Raw genomic sequence first — 20677 nt, 5'->3', positions numbered from 1 at the left:
CAATCAGTAGTTTACCCTGTGGCTTCTGCTAGTCACAGAAAGCCACCCCACACATTGCACTCGGAGGGAATGATGCAGTGAATAGATGTACCATTTTTGATATCTGTAAAGTCACCTTAATGCCTTCATATTATCTTTCCTATACAATTCCACCTTTTGTGCTCGATATTTTTCATTGTTGAGGCAAAATAGCACCCAGTCTATATTAAGTTACTCCTTTCTATCAAATTTGTCAATTTAAAATGCTTTCAGAAACATGGCTCAGAAATAATTGAAGGCTGTTACGAAATAGATTCTTGAATACTTACAGTATTATGTTATCTGAGCTATTTATCCTAATGGAAATTGTAGCCAGTTTGTATTAAACTTCTGTGTGGTTTATGGGAAAGCATTTAATGGAAATTATTATCATCCTCTTCATAGTGTCTGTATTTCATTCTTAAAATTGGATACCTTTTCTGAGACTTGGCCATACCTGAACAATAAGTGCTAAACCATTGCAATAAGGCTTCAAAAGATTTAAATGTAGTGCATTGTCCAAATATATGGTTTCAACTTAGCCTTTTTACTAAGTAATAAGTCAGGTGAGGAAGTTACTTCTGCAGCTGATAAGTGGGGTTTTTGATTGAAAAGTGGTAAATTAGTAATGACGTACTCATGAGATATATGTAGGATGTGCTTGGGGTACTTCAAGCATTTGACCTAATACGATACCAGGTGTACTAAAATAACTAAACACAACTTGTTTAGTTTACAGTAGCACAAACATTGAAATGAATGGACTTGCAAGTTTTTTTTTGAAACCCAGTTCTTGCCTCAACTAAAGGCTTGACATGTTTGAACTTCTTTGACAAGGGAATAATTTAGATCAAGTGGAAAGAATATATTAAAAGAAAGGCAAAGATAGTGTGGATGCTGGAAATTTGAAATAAAAACGTTGGAAATATTCAGCACATATGGCAACATCTGTGGAGAGAGAGAAAAACAATTAACGTTTTGAGTCAAATGACTTCAGAACAGGAAAACCCATGAGCTTTTTGTATTTAATCATTTTTCATTGCAAAATTTTCCATAATCTTGAAAGATCTTGCCTTGAAGAGGAAACTAGATATTTTTAATGCAATCTTTACCTAGTTAGCTAAAGTATATTAAGCTCTTGTTCTGAATAAAAGTACTGTGAATCTTATTGAAACGTGCATTTTGTAGTTGCAACAAGTCAGTACAAATGTAGCTATATGCAATTTTGGTAAATTGCTATGGCACAGCTAACTGACCTGCAAAAGCATCTGAATTGACAAGTTGTAATTAGGTTGAATATGAGTGAGCTTGGGCTGTGCACTGAAGGCAGTTTTATGCACACTGGGAACTGTATAATGCTTTCAAATGTAATGTTATTCTGTTCTGTTTTACACTGAGAAAATATTTAAACCTATATGTAACTGCTAGTATTTTAAATTTACTTTAGTTCTTTTATTGGTGAGAATGCCTTTTCCCACTGATTTATTTCTGGTGGAAAATATATAGAAAATAATGGGGTTCTCCTTGCACTCAACTATTTCAATAATTTAAAGTTTTATGGTTTCATAAATGAGCGTTAAGTTGTATTTGCAACACGAGAAAATTTAAACCATATTATCATGCTTTCCATTCTTGATGTCTGTACCTTTCCATGAATAAAGCAAATACACCAAGATATTCCTGTTTCAATATTTTAATGACTGAATTCCTACAGAAATATGTTGATTCTAGCATCTTAGTTCACAACTCTTAATTAAATATTGGCTAGAGTAAATCAATTAGTTTAATATAATATTCGGGAATGCATGTTCCAAGCTCTCTGATTCCAAGTACGAATCGTCTTCGTTCTAAACTTTGTGGTTTAAAGTGAATGTTTTCACTAGTTCAGAATGTCATTTTGAAGGGATCAGCATTTTTTTTCTCCTAACCTGGAACTTCTATGTCCAAAAGGAAAATGAATGCTTTAACTAATTTTCTCCCCACATTTCTTCTCCCTCTCTCCTCGCCTTCTCTCTGACCCTCCCATCCCCCACATACAAGCACACAAATGCACTTTGTCACATTTATTAATGGCATTAATTATGTAGAAATGGTATAGCTAGGGGCAGATTTCTGGTTAAATTTAAATAACCAAAAGTTATGAATTGATCAGCTATGCTGTTGGCTTTTTGAGAACAGGATCTCACTCTGGCTAAGTTAAAATGCATGGAATAATACGAACAAAATGAATTCACACGTATGCAAACGCAACTCATTACAACTTTGTCTTGTTCAGTTTAAATATTTTCACAATCTTGTTAATTGTCAATCAATATTTCTCATTAAAATTAACTATTACCAGTGGAAATTCAATCCTTTATATTTTATTGAAATGTTAAAATCATTAATTTTTTTTGTTGTTTAGCTGTTCTGTCTCAATTTAATCTTACTTTTGCTTCCCTTTTATTTTTCTTTCTGTACCAGATACATTATTGAATTTCATCCTATGTAATTTCCACTCTCTTTCAATCCTTGAACTGTTAATTTCACAATCCAATAATTGGGTTAAGGATATTGCTTGCCTTTATTCCCTCGGGTCTCGGATACTCAGATTTCCTTGTTGTGACATTGTCAACTCTCACTTTATGGGAATAAAAGTCAAAAATTGCAAGTATCAATAATCAAATGCAATAAAGCAGTAAATTTTTTATGAAAATGGGAGCAAATTCAGGATATGCATGGATCATCCCAATGGAAAGCAAAGAGATTCATTAATTGATATTGCTTGTGCCTTTATTTTTTAAGCTGTTCTTTTCAGGTTTGCCTAAATTCACAATGTCAACTTCTAACTGAGGTACACTGTACTGTAGCTATGCAAAATGTCACCTAGGTGCCCATTATACATTAGTCTTCTAATGCTTGACTGTAATTTCCTTTTAATATCCCACTCAAAACCCAGTTGAATCCAATCCTGCCCTAGCTCCAGAATTACAGTTCTAGGGAAGTTAATTAAATGTTAAAAGATACTGATTTCTCACTCCCAAGAAGTAGCCACCATCCAGACCTAGACATCAACCCGGATGATCTTGGTCACTGGATAAATACTTTATACTAATTATGCACAACCACTAGCAATTTCCTTTCAAATGTGGTTTAATGGAGTATTTTGCTTCCCAGCAGTAATAAATTGATTAATGCACATATGCTCAATAAGCACTTTGGATTTTATTAGACTGAACTGTACACGTGAAGGTACACCGAAATCTGCAGTGTTTGGTTTAAGTATCAGAGTTTGCCTCAGTGCCTTAGAAAGGGTGGAGTGGAGAACTAGGTCTGATCAGTCATAATTACTATTGGAAATGTAGTAGTAGGACATGAGAGGACAGGCTAAGCCTACCTATAATGTGCATAGTGAATGACTCAGTGTTAAGTGTCCAGCAGGATTACTTCGATCAACATGAGAACAGTCTACACTCTAAATTGTTCAAGTTAGTTGTGCATAAAAGTTAGCTTGCTATGAACAAGTACTTTGTTTTTATCAGATTCCAAAGAGAGATGAGTTTTGAGAAATTGTCCCTGAGAAGATATGAATGCAAAACTCGTTTAGGCTGATTTCTCAATTGCTATAAAGTGTAGGAAATAAACCACCTCAGTCGCTGAACATGTTTTGCAAAAACTATCCTACAAAAGTAGAACAATAGACAGCATTGTTTTGACCACCCATCCTGTATATTGGAAAATGTAGGGGATTAATTATGAATGCAAGTGACAGCAGGCTTCCATTTTTTATGTTAGTTTGTCATTAACACTTAAAAAATGTTTGCAATTGCAAACCACTGAGATTTGCAGCCACTAAGGGATCATTGGATTCCTGCCTTTTTTTAATGTCAAAATACTTCAGTCTGAAATTGGTATAGTGATTAAAACTCAAACTAAAACTACTGAAGTGCCATGGGATCTATTATGACCACTTGAGAGGGCAGGTGGCTTGTTTTCCTTAACTCAACTGAAAAGCACCATTTTCAAATCCTGGACTGCCTCCATTGTCACAATGACACCACCCGCAAACTGGAGGAGCAGCACCTCCTATTCTGCCTCGGGAGCCTACAGCTCAATGGCCTAAATGTGGATTTCATCAGTTTCAAAATCTCCCCACCCCTGGCCTCAGCCCATGTCAAACCCTCCCTCTCATTCCTGCCTCCTTAACCTGACACAACCTGTCCATCTTCTCTCCCACCTATCCACTCCTCCCACCTTACTGACCAATCCCCACCACTGCCTACCTGCACTCATCTATCACCATTCCACCTACCATCCCCAACCCCACCCCTCCTCTCTATTTATTTCTGAGCTCTCCTTCCCCCTCCCCATTTCCGAAGAAGTGTCCTGACCCGAAACGTCAGCTTTCCTGCTCCTCTGATGCTGCCTGGCCTGCTGTGTTCCTCCAGCTCCACACTGTGTTATCTCTGACTCCAGCATCGGCAGTTCTTGCTATCTCATTTCCAAATGTGCAGTGTTTCCTCCAGGTTGTTACTTTAATCTCAATAAGAAAATGTGGATTCTTTCTCTGGAGTGGAACTTACACCTGAACTTCTGACTCAAGCAAGAGTGCTACTTGTGGAAATTGTCATTTCAATAGGTTCATGAAGGTGATGTGGACAACCTATCAATTCATGATTACATGCCAAGCAAGAGATGAGCAAAATATGGAAGCTAGTCCAGATAAGGAAATGGCAGACCATTTTGATGCCCAGGCCTCATTTTAAGTAAAACCCGTAATAATTTACAGCTCATTCTTTCAAGTCTTTTTAGTTATATCGTCAGTAAAACGTTTTAAATTGGGATTTGAAGTATGTCAGATTTTGAATATTTAAAAAAAAGGACAGTAGTTCTATTATGGTGGCAAACTGAAGGATCGTGCATAACACTCTTACTAACTATTCTGTAGTCCATAAAATCTGAGGAGAAACCCATCTCTCATTTCACTGGACATTGTCAATTGACAGCAGTCTACTGGAGGAACAGTTCTTAGAAAGTGATGCAAATGAAAACTTCTTGGAAAGGAGTATGTTGTACTTTATTATTCACACATTTCTGTTATGTTTAATTTGTAATTATAAATGCTTTGCAATGTCAATATACAATATAACTAGCAATCACATCACAATCTTGATATTCAAAACTTATTTAACTGCAATAAAACTTGAGATTAATGCATTGCATGATAATGCATGAAATAGTGCACAATGTGTGCATACCATGAAAATTTAAGTGTCACATTATTTAGTTAAGTGCTATTTTGTACATTTGTTGCCTCAGCAATGTTCTCTTGTAGATTTCACAAATAAATATTAATTTGACAGGTACTTATTCATAGTTTATATCATTTGTCACAGAAGAATCCGTCCACATCAGGATTAATGCTACAACAAACTAAATCAGTTGTTTCTGATCTGCCACAAATAAAAAGTTTTACATTGTCAATTTCTGTGGAAATGCATAGCTGAATATTTTAGTGCTAGTATAAACAGCGAATAAAAATGTACTGAATTTTAACCACAACTCTAAAGCAACAGTTTGAGAAAGTTTTGATGGTTTCTGTTGCATAAGTGTAATCCATACAATTACTCTGGACCCTGTCGAATCCTATTCTGTTTGAATAATCCTGATGCAAACCCATTGTGATATGTTCAAGTTTAATATTTTTGCCTAAACTTATGTTAGTATTGGGTAACTATAACAGCTTACTTTAACTATTGTAAGTCCCACTCTTTGTTATTTTACATTTCATGAAATGTTTTCCCTATTTCAAGATAACATCAGAATCGAAGGCTGTGAGAAACAATTTGATGGTTGTGCGATTGAAACTAATCAACTACAATATTAATGTTTATATCTAACCTTTAAAGTGATACACACAGTTAAATTTGTAAATACAACCTGAATTTCATTTGTAAAATGAGTTAAGCATGCAGTTTGCACTTTCATTGCTAAATATTTATTTGGCCTTCTGACATTGTTAACACAAAGCATAGCATGTTGACAATTAAAGGCCTTTTGCAGTTCATTTTTATTCCATGTACTAAAGTACGAGAGGCCAACTTGAAGGATCTCTGCCAGTCACAGAAATGAAAACATTATCTTGATATTGCATTAAGCTGGTTACAAATAACCTCTTACTCCAGCATTTTGTAAACCCTGTGAATATCTACCATGGGACTATTTCCTGGCTATACTACTTGATTGAAAATTTGTGAAAAAGCCTCAGTTTCACTACAAGAGTACACCGTATCAGATAGACATTAGTTGAGCTAGCCTGAGTTCTGAGGAAGGGTCACCGGACCCGAAACGTTAACTCTGTTTTTTCCTTCACAGATGCTGCCAGACCTGCTGAGCTTTTCCAGCAACTTTGTTTTTGTTGTCAATGTTTAATTTGAAGCTTCTTAAGTGCACATATTGTCAGTATTGGGCAACGAAGGTCAGGAAAATATTTCCTTCTCAGGAGAAATATACATGAAAAGCAAAAGAGAGACCCCAAACCTCCTGATTAGAACATGCAAAAGGAAGTGGATGCTCAATAGTATTAGCAAGGTAAAATGAATTTAATTAGCACTCTGCAAAGTAAATGTGGCAAGAGTTTTTGATCAAAGGACTGCACTGTCCCTGAGTTATTTTGTGCAGGTCAGTTGATATCACTGATGGATGGGCTATCGTGCTATAGTAGATGGAGCAGTCTACACCTTAGGTTTGTAGAAAGTCGCAGGCTTTCAGTACATTCCTCTGCTATCTGTATTTTTAGGAATTTACAGTTTTGTGCAGGGGATTTCAAGACTTAGGAACATTTTTAAGGTAAAGGGAGAAAAGACCTGAGGGACAACTTTTTTAGAGTAGTTAGTGTGTGAAATGAACTTCCATAAGAAGTGGTGGATGCAGGTACAGTTACAACATTTAAAAGACACTTGGTTAAGTACATGATTAAGAAATGTTTAGAGGGATATGGGCCAACCGCTGGTGGGACTAGATTAATTTGGGGGTTATGGTTGGCATGAACTGGTTGGACCAAAGAATCTGTTTCCATGCTGTATGAGTCTATGACTCTATAAAAGAAACATGTCGAAAACAGGCAAACATCTCTGCTATCTATTGGTAGGCCTCAATAAACTAATATTGCGGATGATATTAACAAGTTAAAATTGTTCCCAAATATTCTAATTCAGTTTATGGCTGGGGAACAGATGAGCATCATTATGCAAGACGAAGTTTATGGACTAGTGGATGCACATGAATGGATGGAAGGTAGATAGTGTGCTGTTGCAGTTACTGATTTGTATCACTATTCCCAAATATTAGCAAGTTCCCTTCATTCTGGATGCAACCATATTACATTGGAGACTAGATAAGATCCAGAGGTATGTGGAAAAGATTTTTTTTCTTATTGGAGTCTAGAACTACTTAAAGAAATTGAGTCACCCACTTAAGACAGTTGAGTTTTTTTTTCCCCTGTGACACAAGTCTTTGGAACTCTGCTTCCACCACCTTTTGAGGAAGAAAGTATGAATATTTTTAAGACAGCATTAGATAGATTGTTGATGAGCAAGGGTGTGAAAGGTTATTGGGGATGGGCTGGAATGTGGAGTAATCAGTTTGGGAGTGATCTTGAGTGGTGTAGTAGGTTTGAGAGGCTGAATGGTCTCCTGTCTTTTTGTACACTGTCCACTGCTTTTGCATCTTTTTTTAAGTATAATCTGCATATAAGTAGGCACTGAAGAAAACAAAACACCTGAGGCAGATTTTGTTAAACAGGAACATAATTAGTTTGATCATAGTGTTCAGAAACACTGGACTTTGATGAATCTCACTCCCTATTTGTAATGAACCCCTGCATTGTTCTTTGTCTCACAGCAGCACAGGGTCATTGTCTTGACTTTCTATGGAGCAGATTTTTTTTTAAAATGAACAGTTTAAAAAATGTTTCTTGGAATATATCCAGAGCTGCCAATTAAAAATACTCGTTCATTAAAGGCATGTAAACTGCTAACAATCCAACAAGGTTGGCATGTTTTTTGTTTGGAATAATTATTTTATTCCTTTTGGAATAAATTGATTATAAAAAGATTTATGAACTTTGAAGAACCTTACTTTTACTTCAATGTAACAGTTCACTTTTTGTTTCCCACTTCATGGTTCTATTAAGTCCACAATTCAAGTCTGTTAAAGTACTGATGAGAATAAATACTCAAAGGTTGGGGTTAAGATTATTCATTTTGTCAAATCATATCAAGCTATGGTGGTCCAACTGCAAAATCCATCACTTAAACCACCATTTCACACCGTCTTGTATTCAGAAACTGTGACAGCTGTTTAGCATTTATCTACTCTTCGGAAGATGGCAAATGGTTGAGAACATTTCTTTCTTCAAGCGACTTTCCTTTTAATTTTGAGCTAAACTAACTTAATGCTCAATTGCAGACCAAGTTGATGGACCATTCATACTCCTTCAAAGGAGTACACCACATATCCAAATGTCATTACTGCAGGCAAGACACCATTCAATATTAGAGGGCACATTGTTTCTGTAAAACAGCCTAGAATGTACAATATTTAACTAATTTACTGTTAGTTATTGAACTTTTTTTAGTATGTGGTTAATTGTGGAAACTTGTGAAAACCGTAAGAGGATTTCATTTCCCTTACATAATACTTTGGCACATTCTATTACAATATTCTGATTGAATCATGTTTGTACCCTATCACAATTATCCTGTTTAATCCAAGGTCTTAACTAGTGTTTAGCAGCGTGCAGACAAAAGTAAGTTGGCTTTGAGTAAACTGTTGTGCAACGAAGCAGAGGACAATATGCACACAATTAACAGTTAAGTCAAAATTTCTGAGTTTGATCCAAGTAAAAGGAAGGCTTGTTCTTGTGTCTGATTGCCCTTAATGTTATTTGTTCCTATCACATCAGAGCTAGATGCGGGGGCAAGATAGCTACATATGCAACTTGAAGTGTTATGCTTCCATTACAGAAGAATGAGACAATCATAAAGGCCTGTTTGCTATCCTTTGTCAAAGTGTTAACACATTTTTGTCCTTTACTTTTTTCATTAGGATCTCCTTTTTCATTTTCTCTCCAAAAATCATTTTTTCCTCCTCTTAAAGAAAAATGTAGGGTTGTATTTATACAGCACCTTTCTTGATCTCAGGACATCTTGAAGCACTTCAGAGTCAGTGTTGTAATGCAGTAAACACATCAGCGATACAGCAAGCTCCCACAATTAGCAATGTGAAAATAGCAACATCTTGAAGAGTTTGGAGGGTGTGTACTAAAGTGTAAGGCTGGATAAGCTGGAACATTTTTTCCCCGGAGCATCAGAGGCTGAGGGGAGACCTTAGAGGTTTATAAAATCATGAGGGGCATAAATAAGATGAATCGCCAAGGTCTTTTATAAAGGGTAGGGGAGGCCAAAACTAGGGGGCATATATCCCTTTTAAATCTTTCCTCTCTTACCTTAAACTTAAGGGGAAACCTTTTCACATAGAGGGTGGTCTGTGTATGGAATGAGCTGCCAAAATAAGTGGAGGAGGTTGGTACAATTACAGCATTTCAAAGACATCTGGGTGGGTATATGAACAAGAAAGGTTCAGAGGAATATGTTGCTTGAGGGATAGGTATTTGGCCAGGGCGCAAGGGTAATGCCACTTCTTAAAAATAGTTGCACAGACTATTTTATTTCTACCTCAGACAGCAGATAGAACTTTGATTTAACATCTCAACCAAAAGACCATCTGTTCAACATTCCCTCGGTACTGAATTAAAGTGCCAACCTAGTCTTTGTTTCCAAGTCCTAAGTGGAACTGGAACCCACAATCTTCTGAGACCAAAGAGTGCGACAATCTAAGCAACTGCTGAAAACTTGCTGTGAAAAAAATTCAGAGTCCAGTCATCCTCTTACTTCATCTAAGTGGCCATTCTTTTTTGGCACTAAGTGTTGCCAACATTCTTCCCTATTGATGAATCTGATCTCATTTTGCCTCACTCATCCATTTTTAGATTGAGTCTAAAGGGAGATCCCTCACCTAATTTTTTCATCCCTATCCCAATGACTCAGTCAGCAGTAACGTCACTGAAAGTGGCATGACATAAATATTCAAAGAATTATTTATCATAGTTATTTATAAAGTTAGCAAGAGTTCAGCTGCAATTCTGAATACTCTGAACATATTAATATGGAATTGCTCAGTTCCTAGTCTAGACTGTTCGTAAAGATAATGAATAAAAATTTGAAGATCATGGAATCATAAAGGGATCTTTCCCCTTGATAGTCAGCCTTTTCAGAAACTAAAAAATTGTACATAGTTTCTCTTACCATGCACAATTACCAATACTAGGTTCTACATCTGAACTTGGCCAGAAGTTACAATTCTCAATTCTGTCAATTTGCACAGATTGACATTTCAAACAAACCATAGCACTCTTCATAGTAATATCATTACCATTCATTTGCAAATGTAAGTCATTTCACCAATACAGCACAATTCTGTAATTTGTTGAAATTATTTGAAGAATAAGGTGAATCCAGTTGAATAGGATTCAACAGCTGAGTATATTCAAACCTGCATTGAATATACAAAACATACTCAGTTAATTATGTCTAAAAGGTATTAGATTTATTAAACTGTATAAAGGTTTCTTTCTACGTGTATTTGGGTCCATTGATACAAATCATGGTCCAACAAATGAACCAAATCTCAACAATATGAAACTTCAATATATACACAGTCTATTTCAGAAAGCTAACTGTTCTTCACAATTGTGTTGTAATGTCAGATATTCTTTGCAGTCACAAAGTTTTTATGAAAGACAATATGTCATTTGGCAGCTATATGGATGAAACACTTTAATATACATTCCTAGTTAGAGTGTACCATGAGCAGCCTTGCTAGGAGCAGTTGGTATAACCAGCTTGCTTTCTTGTTGAGATTTTTGATGCTTTCTCCTTCGGCCCTTCCGTTTACGTCGCGACGTTTTGTTTTTTCTTTTTGAGGGAGGAGTTGATTGGTTTGCTTTCAGCTTAGTGTTTGTAACCACTTCAAGCTTTTTATGAACATTTGGTGGAGTAGATACCTTGGCTGTGTATTGTCTAGACATAACCACGGTTAAAACAGAAGTTTGTTTGCTGAAGTGGGTATCATGACTAGGTTTAGTAGGTGGTTGTGTAAATGCTTCTTCTCTATGGGACTGATGTGCATCCTCCAATTTGAGCAGTGATTTGGCAGTCACACCCTCACTATAAAATTCAGATTTAGGAACCTGTGTAAATGCAAGAGATGTAAAACCTTCACCTCTGTAACTTTGATGAATAGGGTTGGTTGTAACCACAGAAGGCATCTGATAAACCTGTGTGAAGCTGTCCGCTCTGTAAGACTCATCATTCATAACATCATTAAATGCATTTTCCTTTATCCCTAAATCCAGAGAATTATCAAAAAGATGGTTAAATTCATTATTTCCAATCTTCTCAATCTCAGTGAAATAGTCCTCTTTGTTTTGAATTTTCTTTTCAAGGAGTGGCAATACATTAGTTGCCTTGGTGGTTTTGGAATGGAGTTTCGCTTTGCGATTTTTCTTCCTCCCTTTTCCCTTCCTTCTCTTATTGCTTTTCCTTCCTTCCTTTTTCTTGGCTTTGTCCAGTGCAACACGGGTCTTGTCATTCACAGTGTTGCTCACAGTGCTAGGTACGGTGCCATGGGCAGAACTCTGTGTGACAGAAACCATGACTTTGAGGACATCTTCTGCCGCATGAAATACTTGGCCAAGTGTTGACTGTTGCCATGTAGCTCCTGGTTTAGCTGTTTCTGGAGCTGCTGTTAAAGGTGACGTGCTGCTTATTGAAGAAAAGGATGTTGAGCTGTCTGAAGCAGGATTTTGCATCACTGCTAGATCAATCAATTCTCCTCCATAATCATAAAGCCCAGACTCCCTGGGTACAGCGATTAGAACACGATCATACTTTTTGCACCTTTTAGAGATGAGCAGAAATAATTTAAACCTCTTAAATGTTGAATGATTCTACTTACTATACAAAAGTTTTCCACAGTACTGTTCCATTTTATAGTTTAATTAGTGTTAAAACCACACACACACAAACTGTTGGCTGAAGTAATTTTTTTGTAGTATAAAGTGAGCATAATCCCTTCTCTTACTGCCACAAATCAGGAGTGATACTTTAAATAATTCCTGAATTAATGTGGTGCCATACTAACTGGCAGTGATCTGTTATTGTTTGGTCAACAATAAGTGGAATTTAGAAACAAAGTTCTGCACAGGTCTCTTCTCAAAATAACCATACGTTTGTTTAAATATCAACTAACTATTTAAAACGGGCACTGAAAACATGAAAGCATTAACTATCTACAAACTGGCATTTTCAAAATGCTCAAAGTCTAATTCTGTGTAATTGTGTTGGGTTTGGTACATAATGACAGAAGTCAAATTATGAAACACAGGAAAGAGTATGCACAATAGTAACAACTTATGTTAAAGGTACTATACAAATATAAGACATCTCAAAGAGTTTCACAGTAGTATCGTAGGAAACTGAGCCAGATGCCAGATGGCAAAAAGCTTGGTCAAAGTGATTAGTTTTAAGGAGTGTACTAAAGGAGTATAGTAAAGAAGTGGAGAGGTATAGGGTGGAAATTTCAGAGTTTAAAGATCAATGCCATCAGTGGATGCACAAGACCAAAATTAGATGATCGTACATATTGCGGCAGGTTGCAAATGAGAATTGGTTAGAGGGCAAGACTGTGAAGTGAACTGAAAACAAGGATGAGACTTTTTTTTTAAATTAAGGTTTTACTTGATCAGTAATCAACGTGACTCAGTGAGCACAAGTATAATAAGCAAAAAGACTTAGAGAGTTAGGACACAGGCAGCAGAGGTTTGGATGTGATCAAGTTTATGAAAGGTATAGTGTGGGAGACAGGCCAGAATTGCGCTGGATTTTTTTCAAGTCTGAAGACAATAGATGCACAAAAGGAAGTTTTACATGAGCTCAGACATGGGCAAAATCTGACAATGTGGAAATAAGAATTTTCATTAGAAATTGCATAATCACTAAGACAAATACATAATCAGAAGCTTATTTGACAATTATCACATGAAGGTTGTAAAATGTTTGGTTTAGTTCCATACAGTTCCCAGGGAGAAGAATGGATCAGTAGCTAGGGAATGGAATTAGGAGCAGAGACTAAGAGGAAGATATTTGGAGTAAATTGTCACTTACCCAGCTTTGAGCAGTCTAATAACATGGCAACAGTGGAGGATTCAAGAAAGGTAATGGTGAGGGAGAACTGGCTTTTGTTAGCATACATATAAACCCATTGTACTTTTGGATAAGGCCACCCAGGGCCAGAATGTCTATGAGGACTAAGGATAAGATTACGCTTATACCTTCATGTCAATTTAGGATTTAGAAGAAATAAAGATTTACATTGATGAAAGGGAAAATAATTCCTCTGTGTCAACTTGCAAACAACCCTTAAGGTTTACAAAGAAGAGGATTATGATCCCAGAATAAGTGTGGTGCAGAGGAAATCTTGGCTCACAGTCTTCATAAAATAAAGGTACTTGGAAAACCAGGGGTTGAGTATGATTATGTTTGTGTATGGCTCATTAAGTACAGACATTCTTTGAATTGATGGCCCATGACTGTGAAACTGACTCCAGAGGTCATGAGAAATCATAAAATGGAGAGAGCTGAGTATCTGCTGTTTCCAGTGTTCAATCTTTGTTGCTTGATTTACAACATCGTGATTGTTAAAAGTGAACTCACCAGCCATACCAATACCGTTCCACACACTGCTCCTTGTAGACGAGGTCAAAACAGGGGACCTCTAACACATTGAAGAATGCCTGTCCCACAACCCTGGAGGATGTGTCGTTGACTCTTCTTAAGCACCTCTTTAACCTGTGAGTAGAAAACAAGGTGGGGGGGGCGGAGAAAGAGGAGTCAAATCTGCAAATCTGTCGCTTCCTCTTTGCGTTTAAACTTGTTTTAATTTGCCCTTTTAAATTGTTCCTCACTGTTGTCGAGCTGAAACTAGTGATTGCAGTGTACTCCAAATTCTAAGAATTACATGACAGCCACCAAATGTAGCATTTCAATGCAGAAAACATCCAAAGTTCTGGAGTCCCTGGCTTTCCCGTTATTTTCCAAAAGGCAGCATTTGCCTTGGCACACCCACTTGTTTCTCCGTCCAAACCCTTGCCCTTAAACACACTGTTCCCAATTCCGGAGCGAACAGAGTGAGGAGGGGCCCGGACGGGCGCTACCTACTCGGTGTCGCAGTCACAGTGGCTGAGGGTGTGCAGCCTGAAGTTCCTGTGGCCGTAAGAGTAGGCGAAAGGATGGATGACATGTTCGCAGTGGTCGTGCTCCCGGCAGCATTTATCCGTCTCTGTGAACTCGCCTGGGTTTGGGGATGGAGGGTGGGGAGAGGAAGCGGGAGAGAAGGGAGGGAAAAAAAAATAATAATCAGAGACGACATTTCTCACCAGAGCTGAGACAGATTTCAGCTCATCGCTTAAGATCGAGCTGTAGCCGCCTCGACTTTCTGAGAACCGCTTCTAGACACCAGTCCCAGGGAGCAGCCGGTCCCGAGGCAGGCGCAATTTGGGGCGCGAGTTGCGCCTATTTTTACGCCGTCGCGGGAGCTGGGTTTTCCAAAGGAAACGCGGAGTGGCTCCAGGAAGAGAGAAGGTGGGCGGGCGTTCGGCCCTTCATGCCCGTGCTGGCTCGCTGAGCATCGGTACCAATTTCCTTGTCTCCCCCACCCCTCCCTCCCCTGGTCAACATGACGAGGGACCTTTTCAAAGACGCCCCGTTCTCCCCCCCAAACCCAAACCCCAACTCGCAGCCGCGCCCCGGGGGCTCCAGTTACCCAGGTGGTCGTAGCTGTCGGCGTTGTCCCCCGCCCCGCACCACAGGGTCCCCGGGTAGGTGAAGCCCCTCTTGCTCCTGCGGAGGGGACGTTGTGCGGGCCCCGCCCGGCACTGGCTCCTCCGGCGGTTCCAGGTGTCCCTCAGGTCGGTGCCGGGCGGCAGGTGGCTGGCCCGGAGCTCACACTCCCGCATGAAGGAGCTGACAGCCCGGGGCTCCGTGCGCACAGAGCAGCCCGGGAGACGGCCGGCCTCCCGCTCCAGCAACAGGGTGCCGTCGGAAATCCGGGCGTAACCCAGCCCCGGCTGAGCGCGCCACAGCTCCGCGCAGTAACGGCCGTCGCTCAGGTAAGAGGCTGCGGGGATCGGCTCGCCCCGGCGCGAGAGCGCGGCCAAGGAGAACAGGAGCAGAGCCGCGCACAGCGCCCCCATGGCCTGGATGGTTGGCTTTCCCTTTCAGCACCACGGGGGAAACTGACAGCGCTCCCCGGCTCTCCCTGCCTCTTTCTCTCCCAACCCCACCCCACTGCCTGTTCCTGCGGCTCCCGGGGAGCCTTCAGCAGCGGAAACTGCACCAGCTCAGCCCCCTTCTGACCGCCAGTTACCTCGCAGACCACCCCTCACCCCCTCCCCACTTCCTTTATAAAGTCTCCAGTGCCTGAGATGGAGGAGGGACATGCACTGATCTCCTTGGCGATCAGAGATCGGATGATGTTTGAGGACCGATCAGCTTCAACCTCCTCCGGGTTTGCTCAAACTCACACACACACACACACACCCTCCTCCTCCTCCCCTCACTCTAAACGGAGGACCGGTCCTTGCTTTTATTTCTCTTCCCCTGGCTACACATTTCCAAAGGGGCTGGAACACATTCGCACCGTGTCTTCTTCAAAGTTGAACCCACTGGACATGAATATCCCGTCACCTGAACCTGGTAAAAAGGCTGGGCATCGGACTGAAACGGAACGAAAATTAAACACAGTGCAGATGCTGCGGGACGCGCCGGCTCTGGAAAACTTTGCATTGTTTTTAACATTAAAATGCAATATTTTGGTCAAGCGTTTCGCATTTGGAAATTGAAAGGGCTGTGCTCTTCAGTAAATAAAAAGTTAGTTATCCGCAGTGAACACATAATCAAGAAAATTCCCTCGAAGCGAAATGAAAAAGTGAGCGCCACCACGCCCAGTTGTTTCGTATTCCATTCCTCATGAGTTCACATCCCATAACTTTTTGAAAAAAACAAAAAACACCAGTACATCACTGTTACTGCTTCTCAGATAACAAGATTCATCAAAGCCTCGTCTTCCTATTCAAATGTGTATTTTAAAAATTCTTCTGCGTTTTGCCAATGGCGTTAATTAAAATTTAAGTCTTTCCTCAACCACAATTCACAACCGCCTTCACTCTCCAGAACCCTTCCATGTCACAAAAAGCAATTTCCTTCCCTGGTACAGAAACAAAAAGTGCTGGAGAAACTCAGCAGGGTTGGCAGCAACTGAGGAGAGAGAAACGGAGTTAACGTTTCGAGTCCTGTGACCCTTCTTCAAAACTGGTGAAGGGTCACTGAACTCGGAATATTAACTTTGTTTCTCTCTGCCCAGATACTGCCAGACCTGCTGAGTTTCTCCAGCAATTTGTGTTTCTTTATTGTTGTTTATTCCAGATCTCCAGCATCCTCAGTTCTTTGTTTTAGTTTATTCCGTCCGTGCTAACCGCTGGTCCCAATGTTTACTACATGGAGACGAATGTTTTGCTTTATGCTGTGTAGATAGATGCAAGGTCCTGATGCCGAACGAAGCCAGCGATTTCCTTCATCATGTACATTTCCGGGGCTACAATAAAGCTGCAGTTTAGATCAATAATGAGAAGTTCACCAAGGAGCATGTGGGTTGGGCTCTAAAAGCCCCATCATCTGAGTGCGTTGTGAGTTTGCCCATTGTTGTCTCTGTGGATAAAGCGCATGGAGATTTTTATAGGCTGGGCGTGCTTGTGGACTATTAACATGTTCTCGGACGTGCATTATAGCCAAAAAGAGCGTGTAAAAAGCAAACAGAGCCAGCATTTTTTCAACATTCCAAAAGCATTAATCCTGACTTTTCCTGCTCCCAGCAGCGATTGTGATCTCCTTCAGATTCTGCCCCTTACCGTTCGGTCCAAATTTGGGAACTTATTAAGTGGATAAGGGAGTCACAAAGATTTATAAATTATTGATAAGAAAGGTGGTGAAATATGATGGGGTCAATGGGAATGTGGCATGATGAGATCTGTCATGATCTTATTGAATAGCGGGACTGACTCGAGGAACCTCCTTCTCGTCTGTACGTTCCTGTGAATTTAAGGCTTCTTGGTGGATTTTATCCTATTTCAATCCGTCTGAAATCAGTAATTATAATACTGATACCAGGCAGACTGTAATATACCGGTCCTACTCCATGCAATGTCACAGTGAGCTGATGCGGAACTTGCAGAGAGAGAGAAAAAAATCCCATGTCTTTTTACTGCTCTTCTTCAGAGATGTTAATCTCCGCTTGAAGGATCTAATGTGGTATTTGAAAGAAGGGCCACAGTCTAGTGACATCACTGAAACATACCATATTGTCACTGACACAATCCTTTTATTCTGTGGCTGCTTCGTTTTCCAAGGGAAAAGTCTTTCCAAACGAGCATTGCAAAGCTTTTTTGCGCGTCATCAGGGAGGGAAAGGTGTGTTGTAAATACAAGTCCTTCGGGATTAGAATGTTGAACTCTGATTCAGGGTTCTACAGCGTATCGTCGCTGTAAAGTAAGATTTTCATCCTAACTTTGTAGCTCCAGTGGTTGTGCCCCCCCCCCCCCCCCAGTTATGCGGCATGAAGCCATTTTCAGCATCTTGCTTCAGAACCGCTCTGTTACTAGATGAGCAGGAAGAATGCTTCATGAACTTTGAACCACTTGGTCGTTAGGTCGCATCACTGAGACTGTCATTACCGATCAACACTTGTGAAAATAGAGTATAAGGGCTCTTGTGTCGCGTCCCTCCCAGGAGGTTTGAGTTCAGGACCTACCTGCTCTAGACGTGTGTAATAACATCCCTGCACAAATATATTATGTATCTCTGAGCGGATTGGTTAGAAACGAGATCCTGTGCTAAGACCCGTACAAATTAATCGTCTGCCTCTTAAGTCTACAAGTCATTTGAAAGATTTCAAAATACAATACAAAAGTTTTAGCTTTCTAATTTTCAGACATTTAATCACTTCAATGCACAATTCCAGAGGCTCACTCCAACCACCCTCCCCCCCCAACCCGCATCACTATTTCCATTCGTTTAATAAATGGAGTGGGTGCCAAACTCCTGAAAGGTGAAAACAAAGTTCTCCTTCAGTAATGGGGTCTGAGAAATGTGCTTAGCCATTCCACTGACTGTTCCCCGGTTTCCTTTGTTCTGCTTCACAGCCTATAGGAAGGATTCGTAAACATGAATGCCCCGCAGTGATGAAAGGAGCAGCACAACTGATGTAAAATCGTACGAGGGAACAGGCGATCTTGTACCCTCCGTCAGGGAGCTTACCACAATATCCACTGTATAAGGGAAGACCCTGACCTAATTCTGGAGCAAACTACGGAATCCCCTGATAGAGAGTATGCTAATTACAGCTGCCACCTAGAATAGACCGAGAGTTTGAAAGCTGCACAATGTACAGCCTCGAACTGCCTTGCTTTTTATCTTTATTTGAGAGCTAAACGGTGACAACACAGCCTAGCGATGTATCCATTCCCAGTTCAGATCCAGATATTGCTCCTTAATTAAAGTAGTTCTATTTTATTGCCTGCTTTTCAGAACATCGCTTTGTTTTCGCTTTTATCCAGGAAGGATTTCCCCTCTGAAAGATTAGCAGTTCTCTGCACTTTTATTCTCAATATGAACGACCCCAGTTGTAGATTCCATACATTGTGAAGAGTGAGCTCGTACACTGCTTTCTCGTAATGTCATTTCCACGTGTTGGATATTTTTCGGACAAAAGTTTCTCGTTTTGCTTATGAGAAATGCATCTGCTAAAGGTCTTTGCTTGTTTCAAAAGTTCTATTTGAGTTGTATTGTAGGCTAAACGGTGCCAAAGAGAAAGGAGCGATTGATTACAATGTCCGTTTGTTTACAAAATATGCATAAACGGGTGGAATGGGATTATCTTGAACTTCTTTAGAGGGTGCGGGGTAACTCGCGGTCACTGAGCTCTAGACTCTATTCACTCCTCTCACAATGGGAGTGGCACCAAAGCGAGGGGTTACTAGAGCTTCTTGCAGTGAATTTTAGTGAGCTTTAGAAAGGAACGTGATTTACTGCAGAGACAAGTATTGCTGAAGACATTTTTCCCCCCAGAAAAGACAGCGGGCTGCTCTAAAGCGCGCACTCTAGCTGCGGTAACACAACATAATGGAGTTCGTATTCCAGGTGAAGCACTCCCCTTCTCGGGGACCACTCTCCCCTGCTTCCTGCTACACTCGGAGAAATCCCGATTGCACGGGGCTGGAGGGAACTGCCCCTGCGCTGACTTTCTGGCAATGGGCAAAATCAGAAGTCACACGACACCAGGTTATCGTCCGACAGGTTTATTTGAAATCGCAAGCTTTCGAAGCACACCCCTTCGTCAGGCGAAGGAGCTGCGCTACGAAAGCTTGTGATTTCAAATAAACTTGTTGGACTATGACCTGGTGTCGTGTGACTTCCGACTTTGTCCACCCCAGTCCAACACCGGCACCTCCGCATCATTTATGGCAGTGGGACATTACAGTACTGATAGTCTGCATGGGTTCTTGGCTTAGTTCATTTGCACGTCCATTGGTGAAGCCCATCAGACCAAACATAGACCCATCAGCTGGGGCAGGTGCGCATTTATAAGCAGTCTTTCACCAGGCAATAAAACGAAGAACTGCGGATACTGGAAATCTGAATCGAAAACATACAGTGCTGGAGAAACTCAGCAGGATCTGGCAGCGCCAGGAAAAAAAAACAGAGCTAACCTTACCAGTCCAGTGACCTTTCCTCAGAACACAAGACATTTTGGGGTCAAACATTATAGCAGCAGGTCAGAACATTATAAAGAACAAGATTAATACCGGGTGGGGGATGGGTTAGTCATAAGAATGTGTGGGGTAGTCAGTTGTTTGGAAATCTAAAGGGAGAAGTTGAGGCAGTCGGGTAGGGATTTGGGTCAAGACAGACAGTATAGGATTGGAGTTTAACGATCATAATTGAATCAGGGAGTTGGCTCCATGCAAAAAAAGTAACAAAAATAACAATAAAAGCTCTTTACCTGATTTCACAAAGTGTTTGTAATGAGATAGACAAATTAGAGGCACAATGGAAATAATCTAATCATCACAACACAGTCATGTGGGATTTTTTCTGAGATGGCATTGCTCAATTCTAAATTAAGAGTGACCCCACTAGCGGGTAGCAGAACCGAGGATGGCAATGGGACCCAAGCCATTAGATTGCCAGCAGCAACATATTAAGGAGCCATTTCTGGACCTGCCATCCAATGAAAGAGGCAACTCACATCCTAAAACTGCCAATCTCATTCACTACTCACGGCACCTGCTGAGGTAGCAGCTGCAGGGAGGGGTATCTCAATGACCAGTTGCCCTCAGTGGGAAGAGATAGTAGGAACTGCAGATGCTGGAGAATCTGAGATAACAAGGTGTAGAGCTGGATGAACACAGCAGGCCAAGCAGCATCAGAGGAGCAGGAAGGCTGAC

The 20677-nt window shown here is 40.3% G+C and overlaps 1 protein-coding gene across 1 annotated transcript; it reads right to left on the bottom strand.

Moving 5' to 3' along the window:
• Nucleotides 1-10642: 10642 nt before the first annotated feature.
• Nucleotides 10643-15370, bottom strand: proca1 (protein interacting with cyclin A1). Its single transcript, XM_020517710.2, has 4 exons — nt 14941-15370; nt 14337-14469; nt 13833-13967; nt 10643-12017 (listed from the first exon to the last, which is right to left on the bottom strand). Exons 1-4 carry the CDS (start codon nt 15368-15370, stop codon nt 10913-10915), a joined length of 1803 nt encoding a protein of 600 aa, XP_020373299.1. The 3' UTR covers nt 10643-10912.
• Nucleotides 15371-20677: the final 5307 nt, after the last annotated feature.

The sequence above is a fragment of the Rhincodon typus genome, chromosome 26 (genome assembly GCF_021869965.1).
Source record: "Rhincodon typus isolate 14 chromosome 26, sRhiTyp1.1, whole genome shotgun sequence".
Taxonomy (NCBI): domain Eukaryota; kingdom Metazoa; phylum Chordata; class Chondrichthyes; order Orectolobiformes; family Rhincodontidae; genus Rhincodon; species Rhincodon typus.
The sequence above is the reverse complement of the archived record's forward strand: the minus strand, read 5'-3'. Positions and strand labels throughout refer to the sequence as shown.

Coding starts and splice junctions, on each gene's coding strand:
- proca1 (XM_020517710.2), bottom strand. CDS start 15,370: ATGGGGGCGCTGTGCGCGGCTCTGCTCCTGTTCTCCTTGGCCGCGCTC. Junction 14,470..14,940: donor CGACAGCTACGACCACCTGG/GTAACTGGAGCC, acceptor CCCCAAACCCAG/GCGAGTTCACAGAGACGGAT. Junction 13,968..14,336: donor CACTGTGACTGCGACACCGA/GTAGGTAGCGCC, acceptor TTCTACTCACAG/GTTAAAGAGGTGCTTAAGAA.